Raw genomic sequence first — 18,209 nt, 5'->3', positions numbered from 1 at the left:
GAGAAAAAAAAAAAAAAAAAAAGGCTCCTGCTGATTTTAAACCTGCCAAGCCAGTTTTGAAGGTCTTCTGGATCCAGCAGGCAGAGGGGGGCTGGGCTCCATTTGCTCCTTTCCTGGGGTTCCACAAGGATGGGACTCAGTCTGGGCTACAATAATCACAGGTGCCCAGTTTCCAGCTCACACCCTCAGAGCACTGTGTGACCCACACTGTCCATTCTGTGCATTTGCACCTGGCTGGTGCTGATAATCTGCCTCCTTCTGCAACCCTTTGAACAGCACTGAGTGGGAGCAAATTGAACCCACCCTCCTTCCTCTTTGTTGGCCTGGCCGCTGAGTACGTAGGAGGTCCCTGCACGGAGGGCTCAGTTCCTCTATTGAAAAAAGTCTCTCCAACTGTAGCTGCCTCTCTGAGCCCTTGCTGAGCCCCTTTGATCAATCCATGAGGCACCCTGAGTGGGAGCAAATCATTCCCACACCCCGTTGCTGTCCTAGGCAGCTGTGTGCAGCAGTTGTGTGTGCAAGGTTCCTGCGCTCCCGAGGTCCTTGCACAGAGGCCCAGTTCCTTTTTTGAGAAAAATCCCCTTGGGTGCCCTCTGCCACTCCTAACAAGCACCAGGCTTCCCACACAGTCCAGCTCTCTGACCAGTCCAGAGTCTGTTTGGGTCATGGCCAGTTGTCGCCCATCTCTTCTCCTAGCTCCAGGTGTCATGTCACCTGGCTCCCCAATTTCTGTGGTACTGTCCTAGCCAGTGATTCCTGCCCCAGCTGGGGTATGCCTCTGGCTGTGTGTCACTGACTGCCTCTTTATCCCCCCAGCAAATTTAAGGGTCCAGGTCTCTTCTGGAGTGGGTCTGGGACTTCCTTGCTCTGGGAGGGGAGGGAGCTGCTAGGTTGCTACCACTGACCTAGCTCTCCTCCAGTGCTCCCACAGCAGCCCTGGTCTCCAGCTCAAGGCCCAGGGACCTTCCTGTTGGCCTAAAGAATCTCCTTACCGCACATTTTTAAGAGTGCTCTGTACTCTTTGGCTTCCAAAGTTCATATTAGCTAGGATTCTGTTGGCTGTTCACTCTGCTCTTTGGAAGATCATCCAGGTGTTCCAGTTGGATGCACCAGCAAATGGGCTCAGCTCCCAACTACATTGTCACCATCTTCCTACCTATAAATTTTTTTAAATGCACACTGATTTGACAGCTGTCACAATATAACCTAATGAAATTGTTTCAAATGAAGTTAAAAACAGCTAATCACTACTAGGACCATCTTACAGAAAAAAAAAACCAACTTTTTTGGCCAACACAATATTGTGTGTTACATGAATTGATCTTCAGATGTTAAATCAACCTTGCATTCCTGGGATAAGTCCCACTTGGCCATAAAATTCTTTTTATGTGTTGTTGGATTTGGTTTGCTGGTATTTTGTTGAGGATTTTTCACAGTTCTTGACCCATTTTCAAAGGATATTTTGCTGAATAAAGAATTCTTGGAGGGTTTTTTTTTCATATTTTCAAGGTACGGTTTCATTGTATTATGACCTATATATTTCTGATCATATATCAGAAACTACATACACATATAATTTGCTTCTCTACAACTTGTGTTTCTCTTTTCTCTGACTTTCCTCAAACTACTCTAATGAGTTTTGATTTTTAGTAGGCTGACTATGACATGTCTAGGTGTGATTTTTGTCATATTTATCTTGTTTAGAATTTTCTGAGATTATTACATATCTGGTTATACATATTTTATTAGTTTTATATAATTTGCGACCATCATATCTTCAAATAATTCTTCTTCATGTTCCCTCTCTGCTACCTCAATTATGTATATATATCCTAAACCATTTAATACTAAATTCAAGACATTGTATATAAAATAAAATTGGAGACTGATGTATTTATAATGAGAAGTGATGATTCTTTTATCTGCCTATTAATGTAGGTTTGTCGATGTCAACAGAAATGGAGTTGGATTTGGGTTTTCTTTACACCACAGGCTTACATTTTTCCTATGGGCCCTATAAGTTACCCTGTGCTTTATGTGAAGTCTTGAGTGCTTGAGAGCTTGCAGCAGGTCCAGTATGTCTGTACCAGAGACGGGACCTTTCTTTTGCCTCTACAGCTTGTTTCCTATGCCCATTTCACTTCTTTTATTTTCATGATTTTCTAAATATCTGCTCTCCTATAGTTTGAGTCTGGGCTCTGAATTCTTCCCTAGACAGAATGAGAGTACCGAGGTTGCTGAACCAAGGTCTGGTCTGGCCCCACAGGTCTAACACCTGGTGCTCTGCCAAAGGTGAAACAGTTTGTGTCTTCCATTCTTTTTCTGAGGGGTTTGTTAGCCTTTGGAATCAATTTACCTTGTTGCTTTGGAAATACAGGTCTTTGATGGGCATAAAAGGTGATAATATTTTGTATTACCCAGGTTTCTTTTGGATTATTGTTGTTAGGGTGGAGTTAACGTTGTACTTGGCTCTATGTTCTGAGTAGAAGCGAAGTCCTAGTACCATTTATTTTGAAAAGAGCTTTCTTTTCCCTTCCGCTTCCAGACCATGCCTCGTCTGGTATCAAAATACAAAATGAGTCCCTCCACATTCCTACCTCCTAGGAATTCTGTTTCCTTTATGCTTATTAATGTCTTGAAACAATGTAGGGGGCATCCAAGTTAAGTAGGAAAGGAACATGGAAAAACTAGGGCATTGCTCCTTCTTATGGAGTGATAATGATTCCCCTCTAAGATACTTGACACACTAGATCTCTCAGTATAAGTGAACATTTCTACTCACTGATGGGCAGAGAGCTCTGGTGAGGCAAGCTCAGGCCTCGGTCAGTGGTGGGGCCTGTGAGACCCTTCTCCCAGCTCTTTAGTGGTTTTCCCCCCACTGGTATACCAGCCCCAGCACTTTCTAGCAGCACAAAAACTTGTTGAAGAGCTGGATTGTTTGGGTGACACAATGTCTCTACTATACGGGAGGGAAGATAGCTTCAATTTTCCGGGAAAGCTCACCATCCCCACATACATGACCTGAGTGACTTATACTTTGCCTAAGAAAAGAAAACCAATTAGCAGTTACATTTTTGTATAAACAACACATACATTCTGTGTCCTGTAACTATTCTCCTACATTCTTTCTTTTTAGTTCAGTCTTTTGTATCTGAGAAAATCAATCACACTCTGGGCCCTAAACTAATAATTCTCTCTGTCCTTGGCTAGAGACTGAGTTTCTAGGACTATAATATCTACGTGTAAATCACTTTACTTAGGAGCATTCATTGGAACACTTTTAGGTTTTATGACAGGGTTTATGACCATTGCTGGTTTCAACACTTTTCAGGGTGTTTCTAGTGAGATTATTCAATTTGGAAATACAAAAAGTAATGTCTGGGGGAGTTGGGGGACACAGTTCCATTGTCCCATTATTACACCTTTCTCTTTCCTTGCTTCCTAACAACATTACTTCCATTAGGGTTATGCTGGTTCTTCCTGCGTTAACAGTGATCAGAATCCAATAGTACTAGCCCTGCCTCTTTTCCCCTCCTCCTTTCCCACACAGAAGTGAAGAGGAAATAGCCTTGGAGGTTTTCTCAGGCCAACTGTCAACCTTCTGGCAGGGTTGTTTGCCTCCAGCCCAGGAAGGAACGTTTGCTCTGGAGACCTGGGCTGCAGGCGCCAATTCCATGACGTCCACGCCCGCCCGCGGGCTGGTCAGTTGGAAGAGTCACAGCAGGTTGCCCCAGCGTGAGCCACGCCGGGCCTCTGCAGGCGCCCTCCTGCAATGCCTGAAGCGCTAGTGAAAGTGGAGCCCCAGGCCATGCAGGCTCAGCCTACGGGGAGCACGGTGCCCAGTGAGGCCATGGAGGCCGGAGAGGCCAGAGAGGCCGGAAAAGCCACGGAGGCCACGGAGGCCAGGGAGGCCAGGGAGGCCAGGAAGGCCAGGAAAGCCAGGAAGGCCAGGAGAAAATCCCAGTATATCAGGGTGCTTTCAACTTCCTTGATCAGGTTCCACAGGAAAAGAAAGGAGGCTAGGTCCCTACCCTCCATTGTCAAGACCCCGGGAGAACAGAATGGAAATTTGGAGCCCTGCGGCTTGGGCGGGATAGTTATTCCCAGCTGTCAGCGATTTAATAATATGCGCTGCTTTATGATTTTCTTCTGCATCCTGCTGGTCTCCCAGGGTGAGCCTGAGGGGGCGCGGTGGGGGTGGGCAGGTGGGGGAGGCAGGGGAGGAACCAGGTGGTTCCCCATGAAGCAGCTCTCCTCTCCAACGCTCCTGCGGTATGACCAGGATAAAAGCTTGTTAAACAGACTGCCACCATGGCTTGGGCTTGTCGTCAAACATCTGATTGACACAGTTACCCCTCACATTGCTGGTGATAGGGGCCTGTAGTACTGCGTCATTAGTGTTTGTGGGTCACCGATACTGAGAAGCTGAGGGTTCAGTCACTTGCGGGATTAATGTTGAAAACAGATCTGTGACCACCAGGTTTTTTCTGCTTCCGCCCACAATTTTGGCACACACTGGCCATGTCATTTTCTGTCTGGATCTTGTTTCATTGGGGGTGAGTTGAGGAGGTAGGTTGGAACCTCAGACAATCTATATAAAAGAACCCAGACTCCAGGGTGTGTGTCTTTGCCCACGGAGTTTGTAGAAGAACGTGAATTTGAATGCTTTCAGAGGGTCATGCACTCCCTGCTTGGCCAAGGCCCTCACCACTCCCGTGACACTTAGAATCTTTATCACTCATGGCATTGGACTTTGCCAAACATGATCTCTTTTTTGCTGTAAAATGCTATAAGTGCAATGTCTAAATAAGTGCAATGAAAAAGAACTAAATGTGATTAGAATCATATGAGAGGAACAAATAGTCATCAGTTTGTTTTTTAGATTATCAAAGAGTTTCTCTGAGGAAGAAGCATTTGAATTATACCTTGATAATAGGTATAGATCTGAGGTGGGCAGGTAGTTAAGGAATATTTATCAAATAAGGAAATGAATGCATAAATGGGTGTTTTGGTATAAATGTTCAGATACAGGAAGGCCTTTTTTCAGAACGCTGACAGGATGAAGTTACCGAAGAATCAAAAAGGGTAATTGTATTTATTTTATTTATTGTCCCCCACCCTGCCAGGACCTAATGTAGTGACTGAGGCAGAAAAGACAGTCAATAAATACGTATCGAATATATAAATATAGAAAAAGGAAAAGACAAACTGTGGCTACATTGTAAGGGCATTTAAATACCTGATGGAGACTTCTGAAAGGATACTAGTGTTTACTTCCTGCTCATGTGCTGGGTGATGAGTAAGGTGCTTTGTAGGCATTTTCTTACTTGACACAACCTCCTTATTGTGTGGGTAATGAGGAGCCATTGAAGGTTTTTGAACAAGTGGTTGACAGTGAATGGTTTTAGTTCCAATACTTATTAAGTGACTTCATACAGGTCATTAGCTCAGTTTAAGTGTCATATTGAGTCTTCCATTCATAAAAATGGTATATCTCTTCATTTACTTATTTATCAGTTGATGTTTTTATTGTTGCATTTTAAACAATTTTGAAATGATTTCAAGCATACGGAAAGGGTGCAAAGAATTCCCGAGTACCCTTCTCCCAGATTCTCTAGTGGTTTACACTGACCACATTTGTTCCCTCTCCTTCTCTTTCCCTATACCTACAGAGTTTTTCAGCATGGTGTCCCATTACTGCTAATACTCCAGTGGGCATCTTCCCCAAATGAGGACACTCTCCTATATAACCCCCCCTCACCCTCCAGTCAGGGCTGTCAGTGCACACTACCCTCAAACTTGGAATTGATGGCTCCATGCAGATATTTCCAGCTGTCTCACTAGTGTTTCCTTTTCCTTTTTGGCCCAAAATTCTATCTAGCCACACATGTTGCATTTAGTTGTTATATTTGAGATGACTTCTTTAATCCGCACCACTTCCTCCTCATCCCTCGCCCTCTCTTACATGTCTTATGTCCATGCAGGTCTTAAAGTATGTGGATGTTTCATTCCTTACGCGGAACTTCACGCTAGACATGTTTGAGGTTCCCTTACAAGACCCGGGCTGTGCATTCCTGCCTGCCTGCCTCTCTTCCTCCCTTCCTCCCTCCAGTCTGTGGTTTGTTTTTCTTTTCTTTGTTCACCTGTGTCTTTTTTGATGAAAAAGGAATTCAATTTTTAAATTATTAGTATTTTTTTTTACTGATTGTGGAAAGAAAGAGAGAGATTTGTTGTTCCACTCATTGATGCATTCATTGGTTGATTCTTGAATGTGCCCTGACCCAGGACCGAACCTAAACCTTCGTGTACCTACATCTGGATGACGCTTTAACCAGCTGAGCTACGCAGTTAGAACAGTGTTCAGTTTTGTTAAAGTCCAGTTTGCTAATTTTTAATAGTTTATTCTTTTTGGTTTCTATCAAAAAAAGTATTGCCTAAATCAAAGGTCATGAAGAATTTTTGCTTTGTTGTCTTTTAGAAATTTTATGGTTTACCCTGGCCAGCATGGCCCGTGGGTTGGGTGTCATCCCACAAAGTGAAAGGTCACCAGTTACATACACAGTCATGTCATCTGTGAATCAGCACAGTTTTACATCCTTCTTCCCAATCTATATGCTTTTTCTTTTTCTTGCTTTGCTACCCTGGTTATGACTTCCAGTTAAAATGTTGAGTAGAAATTCAAAGAGAGAAGTTCACTTGTTTTTATTGATTTTAGGTAGAAATCATTTAGCTTCTCACAGTTAAATATGTTAATTAGATTTTTTTGTAGATGTCTTTTATCAGTTTACATGTGTTCCCTTTTATTCTTAGTTGGTTGAGAATTTTTATCATGAATTGGTGCTGAATTTTATCATTTTTTTCCTGTATCTCCTGAGACTTTCATATGGTTTTTGTAAAAAAAAATATTTTATTTATTTATTTTTAGACAGAGGGGAAGGGAAGGAGAAAGAGAAGCAGAGAAACATCAATGTGTGGTTGCCTCCTGAGTGCCCCCGCACTGGGGGCCTGGCCTGCAACCCAGGCATGTACCCTGACTGGGAATCAAACCAGCAACCCTTTGCTTCACAGGCTGGTGCTCAATCCACTGAACCACACCAGCCAGGGCTGGTTTTTCTTATTTATTCTATTAATATTATATATTGCATTCTTTTTCTTTTGGATATTTAAACAACCTTGCAATCCTGGGCTAAACCCTTATTACTGAATTATTATTATTTTACATGTTGTTGGATTCAATTTGCCAACATTTTGTTGTGTCCTCTTTCACAAGGTCTGGATTTCAGCCCTTGAGTGCTTTATCTCAGCCCTAGAGGAAGCGGCTCTTCCTTCTACTGTCTATTTCTATATTCCTTAGCATTCCCTTTACTTCTTACCAGCTCATTCCTTGTTACTTTGATTCTCTGTTATAGTTAATAATTCTTTATGTTAAACTGTCCTTATTGAAATTACTGTGTAGTTTCTCTCTCCTGATTGGATCCAGACTATTATGGAATTGCTATGACTAGTAGTCCCAGAAGATATACCCCCAAAGATGGGATTTTAGGGTTGTTTTTATTATGCCTTTAATCTTGAATGAAGTGCTGAGCTCTCTGCCAGTAGGAAACGGATTCTTGTCATGCAGTGGCATCATACTTCGTCAAGCTATCACCGTGTTTGGTTGCGAAAAAGTGCCAACTGAAACATGTACCTTGAAAGCCCAAGAGGTTGCTGCGCTTTGGTAGAAATGGTGACTATAAGGCTCTGGTGTAGTATGGGATCTTTCCAGTGACATTAAGCACTTACGAAGAGAAATGACAAACTCTGGTCTCAACTTTTAGCTCAAGTTATGGTCTGAGAATTCAACAACTCCCCTCAAAGTCCTAAAGTAAGCTCTCATTTTTTTTTAACCCTAGAGCTGACATTTCTGGCAATGAAACACAAAATTTAAATATATGGCTTGATGAGTTATGATGATGGTTGAATTTACAATCTCATCAAGTGTGCTGTTTCTTCCCCCCTCTTACGTGTCCAAAGAGTTGTTGATTTTTCAGTCTGTTAAGTTGGTACTAGTTTGGACAGAGGGGTGACTTCCAATCTCCTTATACATAGAGCTGGAACTGTGTATAAGTTTTTGTGTGGACATATATATTTTTTTTCTCTGGGATTTATACCTAGGAGTGGAATTGTGGGTCATATGATAACTCTTTTATTGACTTTATATTTGTGTTGTAGAATTTTCACATACAGGATGGGGCAAAAGTAGGTTTATAGTTGTTTGTATGGAAAGTAGTACACTAATTAATAAATGATAATACAAGAATAAACTCTGTGTTTCATATACTCACAACTGTAAACCCACCCTTTTGTCCCACACTGTGTGTACTTTTTATCAGTTTGAGAAGGTTGCCTTCCATTCCTAGTTCACTGAATATTTTTATTATGAAAGTATATTGAGATAATAAAACCCAGTAATTTTATTGTCTCATTTATTTATTTTTGTTGTATTTTTCCATTTCCTTTTCATCCCCTTATACCCCCTCCCCTGCAATCACCACAATGTTGTCCATGTCCATGAGTCCTTTTCCTTTTTGCTCAATCCCTCCACACCCTCCCCTCCCTCCCTCTACCTTAGCTGTCAGCCTGCTATCTATGAGTCTGTCTCTATTTTGCTTGTTAGTTTTGTTTCTTCATTAGATTCCACATGTGAGTGGAATCATATAGTATTTGTCTTTCTCTGAATGGCTTATTTCACTTAGCATAATGTTCGCCAGGTCCATCCATACTGTTGTCGCAAAGGGTAAAATTTTCTTCTTTTTTATGACCAAGTAGTATTCCCTTGTGTAAAAGTCCCATAGTTGTTTTATCTACTCATTTACTGATGGACCCTTGGGCTGCTTCCATATCTTGGCAATTGTAAATAACACTGCAGTGAACATAGGGGTTCTTATGTTCTTTTGAATTAGTGTTTTGGGTTCCTTCAGATGTATTCCAAAAAGTGGGATCTCTGGGTCCAAAGGCAGATCCACTTTTAGTTTTTAAAGGTATCTCCATATTACTTTCCCCACTGGCTGCACCAATCTGCATCCCACCAACAGTACAAAAATGTTCCCCTTTCTCCACATCCTTGTTTGTTGATTTATTGATCATAGCCATTCTGACAGGTGTGAGGTGATGTGTCATTGTGGTTTTAATTTTAATTTCTCTGATGATCAGTGATGTTGAGCATCTTTTCATATGTTATTGGCCATCTGTATGTCCTCTTTGGAGAGAAAGTGCGTTCAGTTTTTGTCAAATTTCCTTTTTGGCATTCTGATGTTTATGTTTTTATTATCTTAATATAGTGAATTACAGTGATTCTTTTTCATATACTGGAATGAAATTAATAAGGGCTTTGGCTTTGCACATTTACCTTTGGAAAAACATTTAAAATAATAATAAATACAGGCAATTTATTGAAGACTTTTTAAAAGTATTTGTCAAAGAAAGATTCTATGAATGATTTTCGGCTGAAATATTTCAGTACAAAACCGAACATAAACACTATTTAGTAGTGTTTTCATAGATACACATTTGTAGAAAGTGTTTTCTCGATTAAAATATTATAGTCTACAGTGAAGAGTGATTTGGAGGCCTTAACAAACTTCACATTTATTAACTATTATATTGGAGATCCATACGACCTCACTCAGACTGCGTGATTCAATAGAAGGACTGACGACCCAGAGAAAGGTGTGCTATGATTTGTTAAAGTGCAAGGATACAGATTAAAATCAGTGAAGAGAAAAGGCACATGGGAGAAAGTCTAGAAGAAACAAGGCCCTGGCTTCCATGTGTCCTTTCCCAGTGGGGACATATGGACATGCTTAATTTTGCAGCACATGCAAAGAATTTCTGACCAAGGACGTTCATATGAGCCTCAATGTCCAAGACTTTTGGCAGGAGGGTCAGTCATGTAGGCATACAGCATCTGTGTGACTGACTTTAGCTACTCAGACTCCAATACCTCCCCCTACCTCCCCCCTCCCCCACAGCAAACGAGGTGTTCAAAACATAAATGTATTGTTAACATAAGCTAATTAAACTGATACAGCCTCAGGCATACAACAATAGATATTCACTTTAAATCACCCTGTTAGTATAAACTATCTGATCCAGTGGGCACTGTGTGGCCCAAGGCTTCAAGCATAGAAAAGCACTCTTATCAGGAAGAATATTCGAGGGCTTGGAGTCCTCTTCCAGGAGCAAGAAGTCAGTCTTGAGACAGGTCTGTTTTGAGCAACCAAGGCTGGCTGAGCCAACTTTTGCTGCGAAACTATAAACAGCAGCTTTGATGGATTGCAACTAAATTCATGAGAAATGAGGTCATATTAAAATATATATTCTTCAGATAAATATTCATAACATTTCATTAGAAGCATGGCTAAGAAATTGATTAATGTATGTATCAAGTAATATTCCTTGTAAAAATATTTTGACATATAAAAATGTTTGAAAAGTTTTTGACTAAACTTTTAGCTCTACCAATGTAATTAAACTAATTGATCTATAAATGGCAAAAATCATATAATTTTTGATACAGTACTTCATACTAAGCATTGAATTAGGCGAAAACAAACAAACCAGCCCTCAAAGATGGGCATCTGGATTGGTTATCTGACCTAATTGGGCCTGAAAGCAGTAAAAAGAACAACATTCGTGCCTGTGGAATATGGCACACTGGGAAGTCCATGGCATATGCTGACAAAAGAGTTATTTGAAATGTTGCCTGAGACAAAGTCTTCTTGAAAGCAAGACTTTGGGAGACCAATAGCTTCTGCAGTTGACTCCTACGGGGAACTTTAGACTACAAAGATTCTGGGGCTGACTGACTGAGTCCCTCTGACTGCACTGGGAAGTTTACAGAAAGGAAATTAGTTTAGGGCATCATTAGAACATGTGTGAGCTTCTCTGATGGTTGTAAGAGAATCTCGTCCCTTTGAGCCACATACTGCATATTTTGAATAGGACCAACCCTAATTCATGGCTGTAGAGTTATAATACAAGTTGAATTCATGGATTTATAAGTCTACTTATGTGAGAGTTGGGTCATTGCTTGACCCTGAGAATAGGGATAAAAGCATTTGGGTGGAATTAGGTGAATCAGAGGACCATCAGTCCTGAAATTGCAAATCTCCTTTGCCAGTAGGAGCAACTTTTCTTCCTACCACTGAAGAAAAAGCAATTCCCTGCTTGAAAACATGAAATTATCTTACCTGAGTTAAGGGAGTGTTGGCTGCCCTCATGACCCATCTCACCACCCCTTACTGCTGCCACACTCATAACTGGGATCAGATCCCAGTCTTCCCGGAATGGCTTACCTGAAGTCTGCCCTGGGAAATAATGTCTTCAGCGTCTAAAATTTTCCTGCCACTTCAGTGATGTCTCTAGAGACCAGTTGGTTTGGAGTATGCAGGGCTACCTCTTCTAAAATATAGGAAAAATTTCTTTATCTGTACCATTCAGTACTAAGAAAGAAGCATAATCTTTTGTGCCTATGGTTTTTGAAGGTGGAAGTATGCTATTGTAATGTAATAGTCCCACCCAGAGGTGTCCCTGAAAAAGTGAGCAAACAGGAAATCCTCCCAGTGGGCAGAACATTGAGCAGTACAATTTGATTGTCTGTATTTCCCAGATACCATGCTGCCATCGCCCAATAGTGACTAGGAGGGCCAGATACATGGTGTCTCTGAATGGGCAGAGTTGCCCTTTGCAAATCCATTCACCAAAGAAATCCATTGCAGAGGAAGCTCTCGGTAATGAGGTGCATAGATAACCATACTGTGAATATGAGCCAACCCCTTTTCCCAGCCATTGTATGTCTTGTTCAATGAGCTCATGTTCATTGCATCAAGGATGGAGTTTATACAAGAGCTGAATGTATAGATTTATCTCCACTGGAGGCAACACAATCCAGGAAATGGCTCCATTCCCCGATGAAATCAACCAGCTACCTGGAGGCAAGTTGATTACATAATCTGTTTCATTATGGAGTGGGCAATAATTTCTTCTCACTGAAACAGATATTTGTTTGGGTATGGATTCTTTTATCACCATATTTCTGCCAAAAATAACTATAGTTGGACCTCACAAATGCCTTATATACCATTATGATCATCTTATTTATTACATTGCTTTTAATGAAGAAATTCATTTTATAGCAAAAGAAATACATTCAGAGAGTTCATGTTTATGGAATTCACTGATTTTACTACATATTTCAATAATGAGAAACTCTTGACCTTGTAGATAATTACAATGTCCTACTGAAGATTCAGGTAGGCCTCCAGCTAGGCGGCAACAGCTGGGGTGCTGTGCTGTAAGGTGAAGTATATGCTTTGTAATAATGTATATATGTTATGTGGATTGAGAGGTAGAAGAGGAAGTAAATAAGGAAGAAGGAGGTTATAAATGTCAACTATGTCTCATAACCACTTAGAGAAATAAAAACTGTAGCAACTATGCATCTTTCCTTTCTTGTTTTTTTTATGTATACACACATAAATGTATACATTTGTGTGTATATTCCATTTTTTAATTTTTTCACATCCTTTTCTATACTATTTTATAAAAGAGGATCATGTGCTATAACTTTACAATTTCATCTCTAGGTTACAGAATATTCCTGAATTAGATGGGGAATTAATACCCCAACCCCAGAGCTGGACACGGTTACTGACAGGACATTTTTGCCTTGGATAATTCCTTCTTGGTCACATCTAAAATGAGAGTTGTTAAAAAAATGAGTAAATAAATAAAATGAGAGTTGAAAACATTGTTCTCTTGGATACAGCAAAGTATTTATATCTTGTTTCCTGCCACTCTTGGTCTGTTAAATTGTTGTGGTTCTAAGTTGGATTTATGATGTCTTGCAATACAATTCCCTCACAAATTTAGTTAGGCCTACCATATGTGTGCTTAATTATTTATTTATATCTTTCATACCTTTCTATAGCATTTATACCTTTGCAATTTAGTTTTTATGTTAAAAAATCCATTCATGTCTCTGATTAAACTAGAAGAATTAACATTACCTTGGTATGGATATTGTGACTGATTGGACTATGCATTTCCTTCCCTTTTTTAGGGAAAGAGTGAGATGGTCTTTGTCAGAATAATTGAAACACGTTAGTTAGGAAGATGCATGATGAATCTGTTGCTATTAATTTGGTACAGAAGTTTAAATATGGGAAGAAGGGTAAAAATGTATCCTGAGTGGTCAAAACTGTGAGCTTCGCAAGTTGTTTGTCTGTTGGCCATAAACTCCATTGTTCCCCTTCTGGACTCATTCCTGTTTGCTAAGAGACTGGCAGCCTGTAAACTACATTTCCCAGATTTCCTTGCCAGCTGGCTTCACCTAGGTGTTACCAGTGAGAAGCTGTAGCAGATTTGAAAAAGAAACAAACAGAAGCCTATTTTTTATTTGTTTGTTTTTTTGTTTTCTGGTCCCTGTTTCTGGTGATATTTTTAACAGCAACAGCAATCCTGGGGTTGAGAAGGCTCCAGGCTTTAGTCCGTAATCAACGCAGCTGCATCAGCAGCAACAGTAGACGGTTCAGCAGCACAGTGCGCTTGGGCTCTGTCTCTGGTAACTGGAAGAGCAGCAGGAGCCACAGTGGACCCCGCAGCTGCCCATGCTCCAGCCACTTTGGTAGCATTGGGAATCATGAGTTTTGATTAACAACTATTCCCCCTTTCCAATCCAACAAATGTATTACTTTGTAGCCAACCTCTCTGTCAATTTCCTTAAAAAAAAAAACAATAACATTTAGTATGATTATTTTTTCCCAGCTGGATGCTAAGTGAACATTTATTTTATGTTCAAGAACATGACAAACAATACTCTGTATTGTTCAAGGATGTATATATTGTCAAAAATGTGTTAAGAAGGCTGGGAAATGGTGAACTTCAAGGATAGGACACAGGTTACAGAGGGAGAAAGAAGAACGTGTTTGGGGAGTACACGTTGGGCTTCAGCTATTTTCTTAAAACTGTTTTGATAACATTTTATTTTCTGTTCTGGATGGTAGATATTAGATTATTATTTATTCATTTTTACTCATCTAACTGAAATATACATCAAAATAAATTTTAGTATTGAGATGATTAAAAGATCATACTCCAGTAAATTACTCATGAATATAGTATTTTAAAATAGCTTTTACAATATTCCATTAGCAACTATTTCATAGAGGTTAAGGCCTATTAGTGTTTTTAAAAAAGGAATCATTATATGCTCATAAATCTTAAACATTCCGAACAATGTGAAATAAAATTAAATCACTGTAAATTAAGTTTTGCTTTGCAATGATTATAATGGTGATATATTTTGTCTATTAAAATGCATGTTATTGCTTTCTTTTTTCTTTTCTTGTTTAGGTATTGTGTTTGGTCTTGTAGATCTGAGCATCAACACGCTTGACACTGGCAACCGTCTGAAAACCACTGAGCGCCTGGTGTTGTCCTCAGGCTATGATATTTCCTCTTGCCTGGTAGTCCTGTTTATATCATACTATGGAGGGAGAGGAAACAAATTAAGGTGGATTACACTCTCCTCCTTTTTAGTAGGGTTTGGATCACTTTTATTTGCTTTTCCTTACACTGTTGGTGAAAGTTATAAGGTGGATGTAGCAACTGAAGGTAAGATTTAAATGATACTGTCATACTTCAAATCATTAATCATTTAAATCATTGCCTCTAGGAACTTAGACTATGATACCTGTATGTTCATACATCCATCCATCTGTATCTATTTATATGACCAAGTTTATTAAGCTGAATAATTGTAGCTCCCTTGTAATGTACCCATTCTCTCGCCTTCTCATGATCATATGCCCTTTCATGTAAGAGATGGACCTAGGAAGAAGAAATAATATTTGGGGAAAATTATTTTGTAAAATTGTTTTTCTTTTATCCATTTCTATATTTGTCTTTTGAGAACTTTAGTAATTCTTTATGTCTTCTACAATATGCTTTAATTAATCTCTTAATTTTGACTTCAAAACACATACAGCACAAATACAACCATTAAAAAAAAACTGAACACACACAGAAAAAGATCAGATATTTTCTAGCTACTAATGAACTGCCCTTTGACCTAGGGCTTTAAATCTAAAACGATTGATGTCTTCCTCACTCTGTTCATTGTCAAAAATTTATTCCATGATCTTTTTGCTACTCCCAGTAAATAAAGGCTATTTGAAGTTTTGTAGTACTATTTCTGACCCTATTCACTACTTTTATGTTGTGAATAGGCTTACGAAAGTGTTGGAATGTATCCACTGATTTTGGTGTCTTTAAACCGGATTTTAGCAGGACATGATGGAAAAATGCATGAAGGTGTCTCTCTGTGTGTATATATATATAAGCTTATGATGTTTAAAGTGTATGTTTATAATGTGTATTTACAATGTAAATAAAATAATTCATATTAAACTAAATTAATATAATTAATACTTATACCTATAAAATTCATGTATTAAATAATATTCTGATAGACATTATATCAATGAATGAACTATATACTATGCTCATATATTTATAATGTATATTTATAATGTATAATTTATAATATATAGTATTTGTAGAATATAAATATTTCAAATACAATATTTATTAATTTATATAATATATTTTAATATACTTATCATATTTGTAGAATGGACAGCTAATTAAATGAGAAGGTGATTTATGGAAAGAAGGGAATGAAAACCACATCATTCCTATTCTTCCCTTTATCCTGTCCTGGTCAAAAAGGATGAGAAGTTAGGAAGCACTGCTTGAGACATATTAAAAATGCTACTTGATTAGCACTCAACAGGAGCCACAGGAGTAGAAATAGGACAATCTACCTTCCTTTGTGTCTTCTTTAAGTCATCTTGATTATAGCTTGTAAAAGGTAAAATATTTCATAAAAGATACTGTATAGTTGTTGTATAAGTTTTGACTCATTTAACAAAAAATTAAAATTATCTCTTCAAAGATATTTGCAAAGAAACGAAGGTTATGAAAACTTGCAAGAAATCCATATCATTTCAATCAAAATATGTATCTTTCTTCCTCCTTGGGCAGACTGTGCAGGGAATAGCAGGAATGCCTCTGTACATCCTCGGAATGAGCTTTATCCACGAGAATGTTGCCACACACTCAGCTGGTATTTATTTAGGCAAGTTTTTTTTCCTTTCTAATATGATTTACCCATTCTCAGTTTTTATTGAGATTCTATATTTTTTGGTGTGCGTATCTAAACTGATACACAAGGTCTAATTATTGGTTCTTATAATAATATTGGAATGACTGCTAACTGGTATGCCTAACTTCAAAATCACATTGAGCTGCTTGCTTCTGAAGAGCTGCTTGAGATTTGGAATTATAGACAAGTCATCTGAAGGCCACCCTAAGAGATATAGAGCAAATACATTCTTAAGTAGTAAAAACTGTACTCTTTCCATATACACTGTGCGTACACACACACACGTGTATGTCATATCAAATTATATAGGCTGCAGTTCATTTTTATAGAAAAAAAATCTTTAAATTACTAGGTTGACTTTCTTGAGTAGTTACATGTTTAACCTTTTGGGGATATGTGTGGGAAGTTGCTGCCATCACATCCATAAGGGGACAGAAACATTGTGTTATGCCTCTTCAGTACTGTGGTGCCAAAATAGTCATCGTTGTATTGTTCTTTCCATACATTAACTCAGTCTTTTGGGGGGCTCTTATATTTTGCAGTTAATCAATACAACCTGCTTCATCCCTTCTAGGAGAGAAGTGATATGTTACTTAATTGACCACAGTGTAGCATCCTCTACTTACACTGTTTTACGCTACTGTATCCTACAAAAACCAACGCTGGGGTACAACTCAGAATAATCTCTTATTTCCTTATATTGCAATAGCGTCTAGTCCTGGTAGATCATTTATTTGTACAGGGTTATCTAACTACCAGCTTTGAAAGAAAAATTAAAATTGTTTTTCTATACTTATTGTGAAGATGACTTAAAAGAGAATAGCATTTTGTACGAAGATAATTTTTTCATTAGAGATAAGGAAAGTCATGCCAATAAGCTAAAATAGATGACATTCATATATATGTTTGCTTTGAGAAAAAAATTTGCAGTGGTTTATTAGTCTCATGTGAGGGTGGACACAAATACCTTTGTTTTACACTTGGTTCTACTGAATAGTAATTAACACACACATTTATACACTGCGGAGAGAAGCTGACTTTATTGCCACCTCTTGTCACTCTGGCAGCTAAGATAAAAGATGCAAAGGTGATGATAATATGTCATGATAAAGTATTATCTTGTTTTAGTACCACAGATTAAAGTGAAAGAAGGTATATTGAATTTATATTTATATTAAATATAAATATATTTATATTACATTAAATATATAGACTAAGGTACAGTGAATTATATGATTAAAGTATCTGAGTTTCTCTAATACACACATTGGATAATATGTATGATGGTTAATTTTATGTGTAAGCTTGGCATAGTTATGGCAACCAGTTGTTTGGTTAAACACCAGTCTACATGTCTCTGTAATATTTTCTGTAATATGTGACTAATAGTTACAATCAGCAGACTTTGAGTAAAGAGATTACCCTCCAGAATGTGGGTAAGCCTCATCCAGTCAGTTGAAGCCTTTAGAATAAAGACTGAGGTTTTCCCAAAAAAGAAATAAATTTGTTTCCAGACTACAAGAGAAACTCTGAGTTTTCCCAGCCCACTGGCCTGCCCTGTGGATTTCAGACTTAATTATAGACTCAAGACTGTAACATTAACTCTTACCTGGATTTCCAACCTGCCAGCCTGTCATTCAAATTTGGACTTGCCCGCCCCCACAACTGCATAAGCCAATCCTTAAAATCTCGCTCTCTAAATATCTTATTTCTTCAATTGAATTGCCCTGGAGAATCCTGACTAATAAAGTATGCTATGAAACTTACACAAAGGATTCATTTTAGTGATGTAGCCTTTTATTGTCTTCTGACAGAGCTGGCTTAATATAGTTGTTTGATGTTCAGTATTCCTTTTATAGGCCTTACGGATGCTTCAGTAACAATTGGATATGCTTTAGGTTATGCCATAGGAGCACCCCTAAATGAGAACTCTGAGGACAGTACTTTTGATAACAGGTAAGCTATTTTCTTTCCTTTTTGTCTACATTGTGTAAAATATTGG

General features: G+C 38.6%; 1 protein-coding gene across 1 annotated transcript in view; it reads left to right on the top strand.

The window, feature by feature from the left end:
- Nucleotides 1–3,772: 3,772 nt before the first annotated feature.
- The window catches only part of SLCO6A1 (solute carrier organic anion transporter family member 6A1), a 75,458-nt gene continuing 61,021 nt past the window's right edge, over nt 3,773–18,209 (top strand). The window contains exons 1-4 of the mRNA XM_024563279.3: nt 3,773–4,172; nt 14,395–14,655; nt 15,998–16,180; nt 18,067–18,163. Of these exons, the coding sequence (XP_024419047.2) occupies nt 3,773–4,172; nt 14,395–14,655; nt 15,998–16,180; nt 18,067–18,163 (941 nt within the window). The remainder of the gene's footprint in view (nt 4,173–14,394; nt 14,656–15,997; nt 16,181–18,066; nt 18,164–18,209) is intronic.

This window comes from Desmodus rotundus, chromosome 1, assembly GCF_022682495.2.
Source record: "Desmodus rotundus isolate HL8 chromosome 1, HLdesRot8A.1, whole genome shotgun sequence".
In the NCBI taxonomy this organism is placed as follows: Eukaryota; Metazoa; Chordata; class Mammalia; order Chiroptera; family Phyllostomidae; genus Desmodus; species Desmodus rotundus.
Note: the sequence above shows the minus strand (reverse complement) of the source record. Positions and strands in the feature narration are given on the sequence as shown.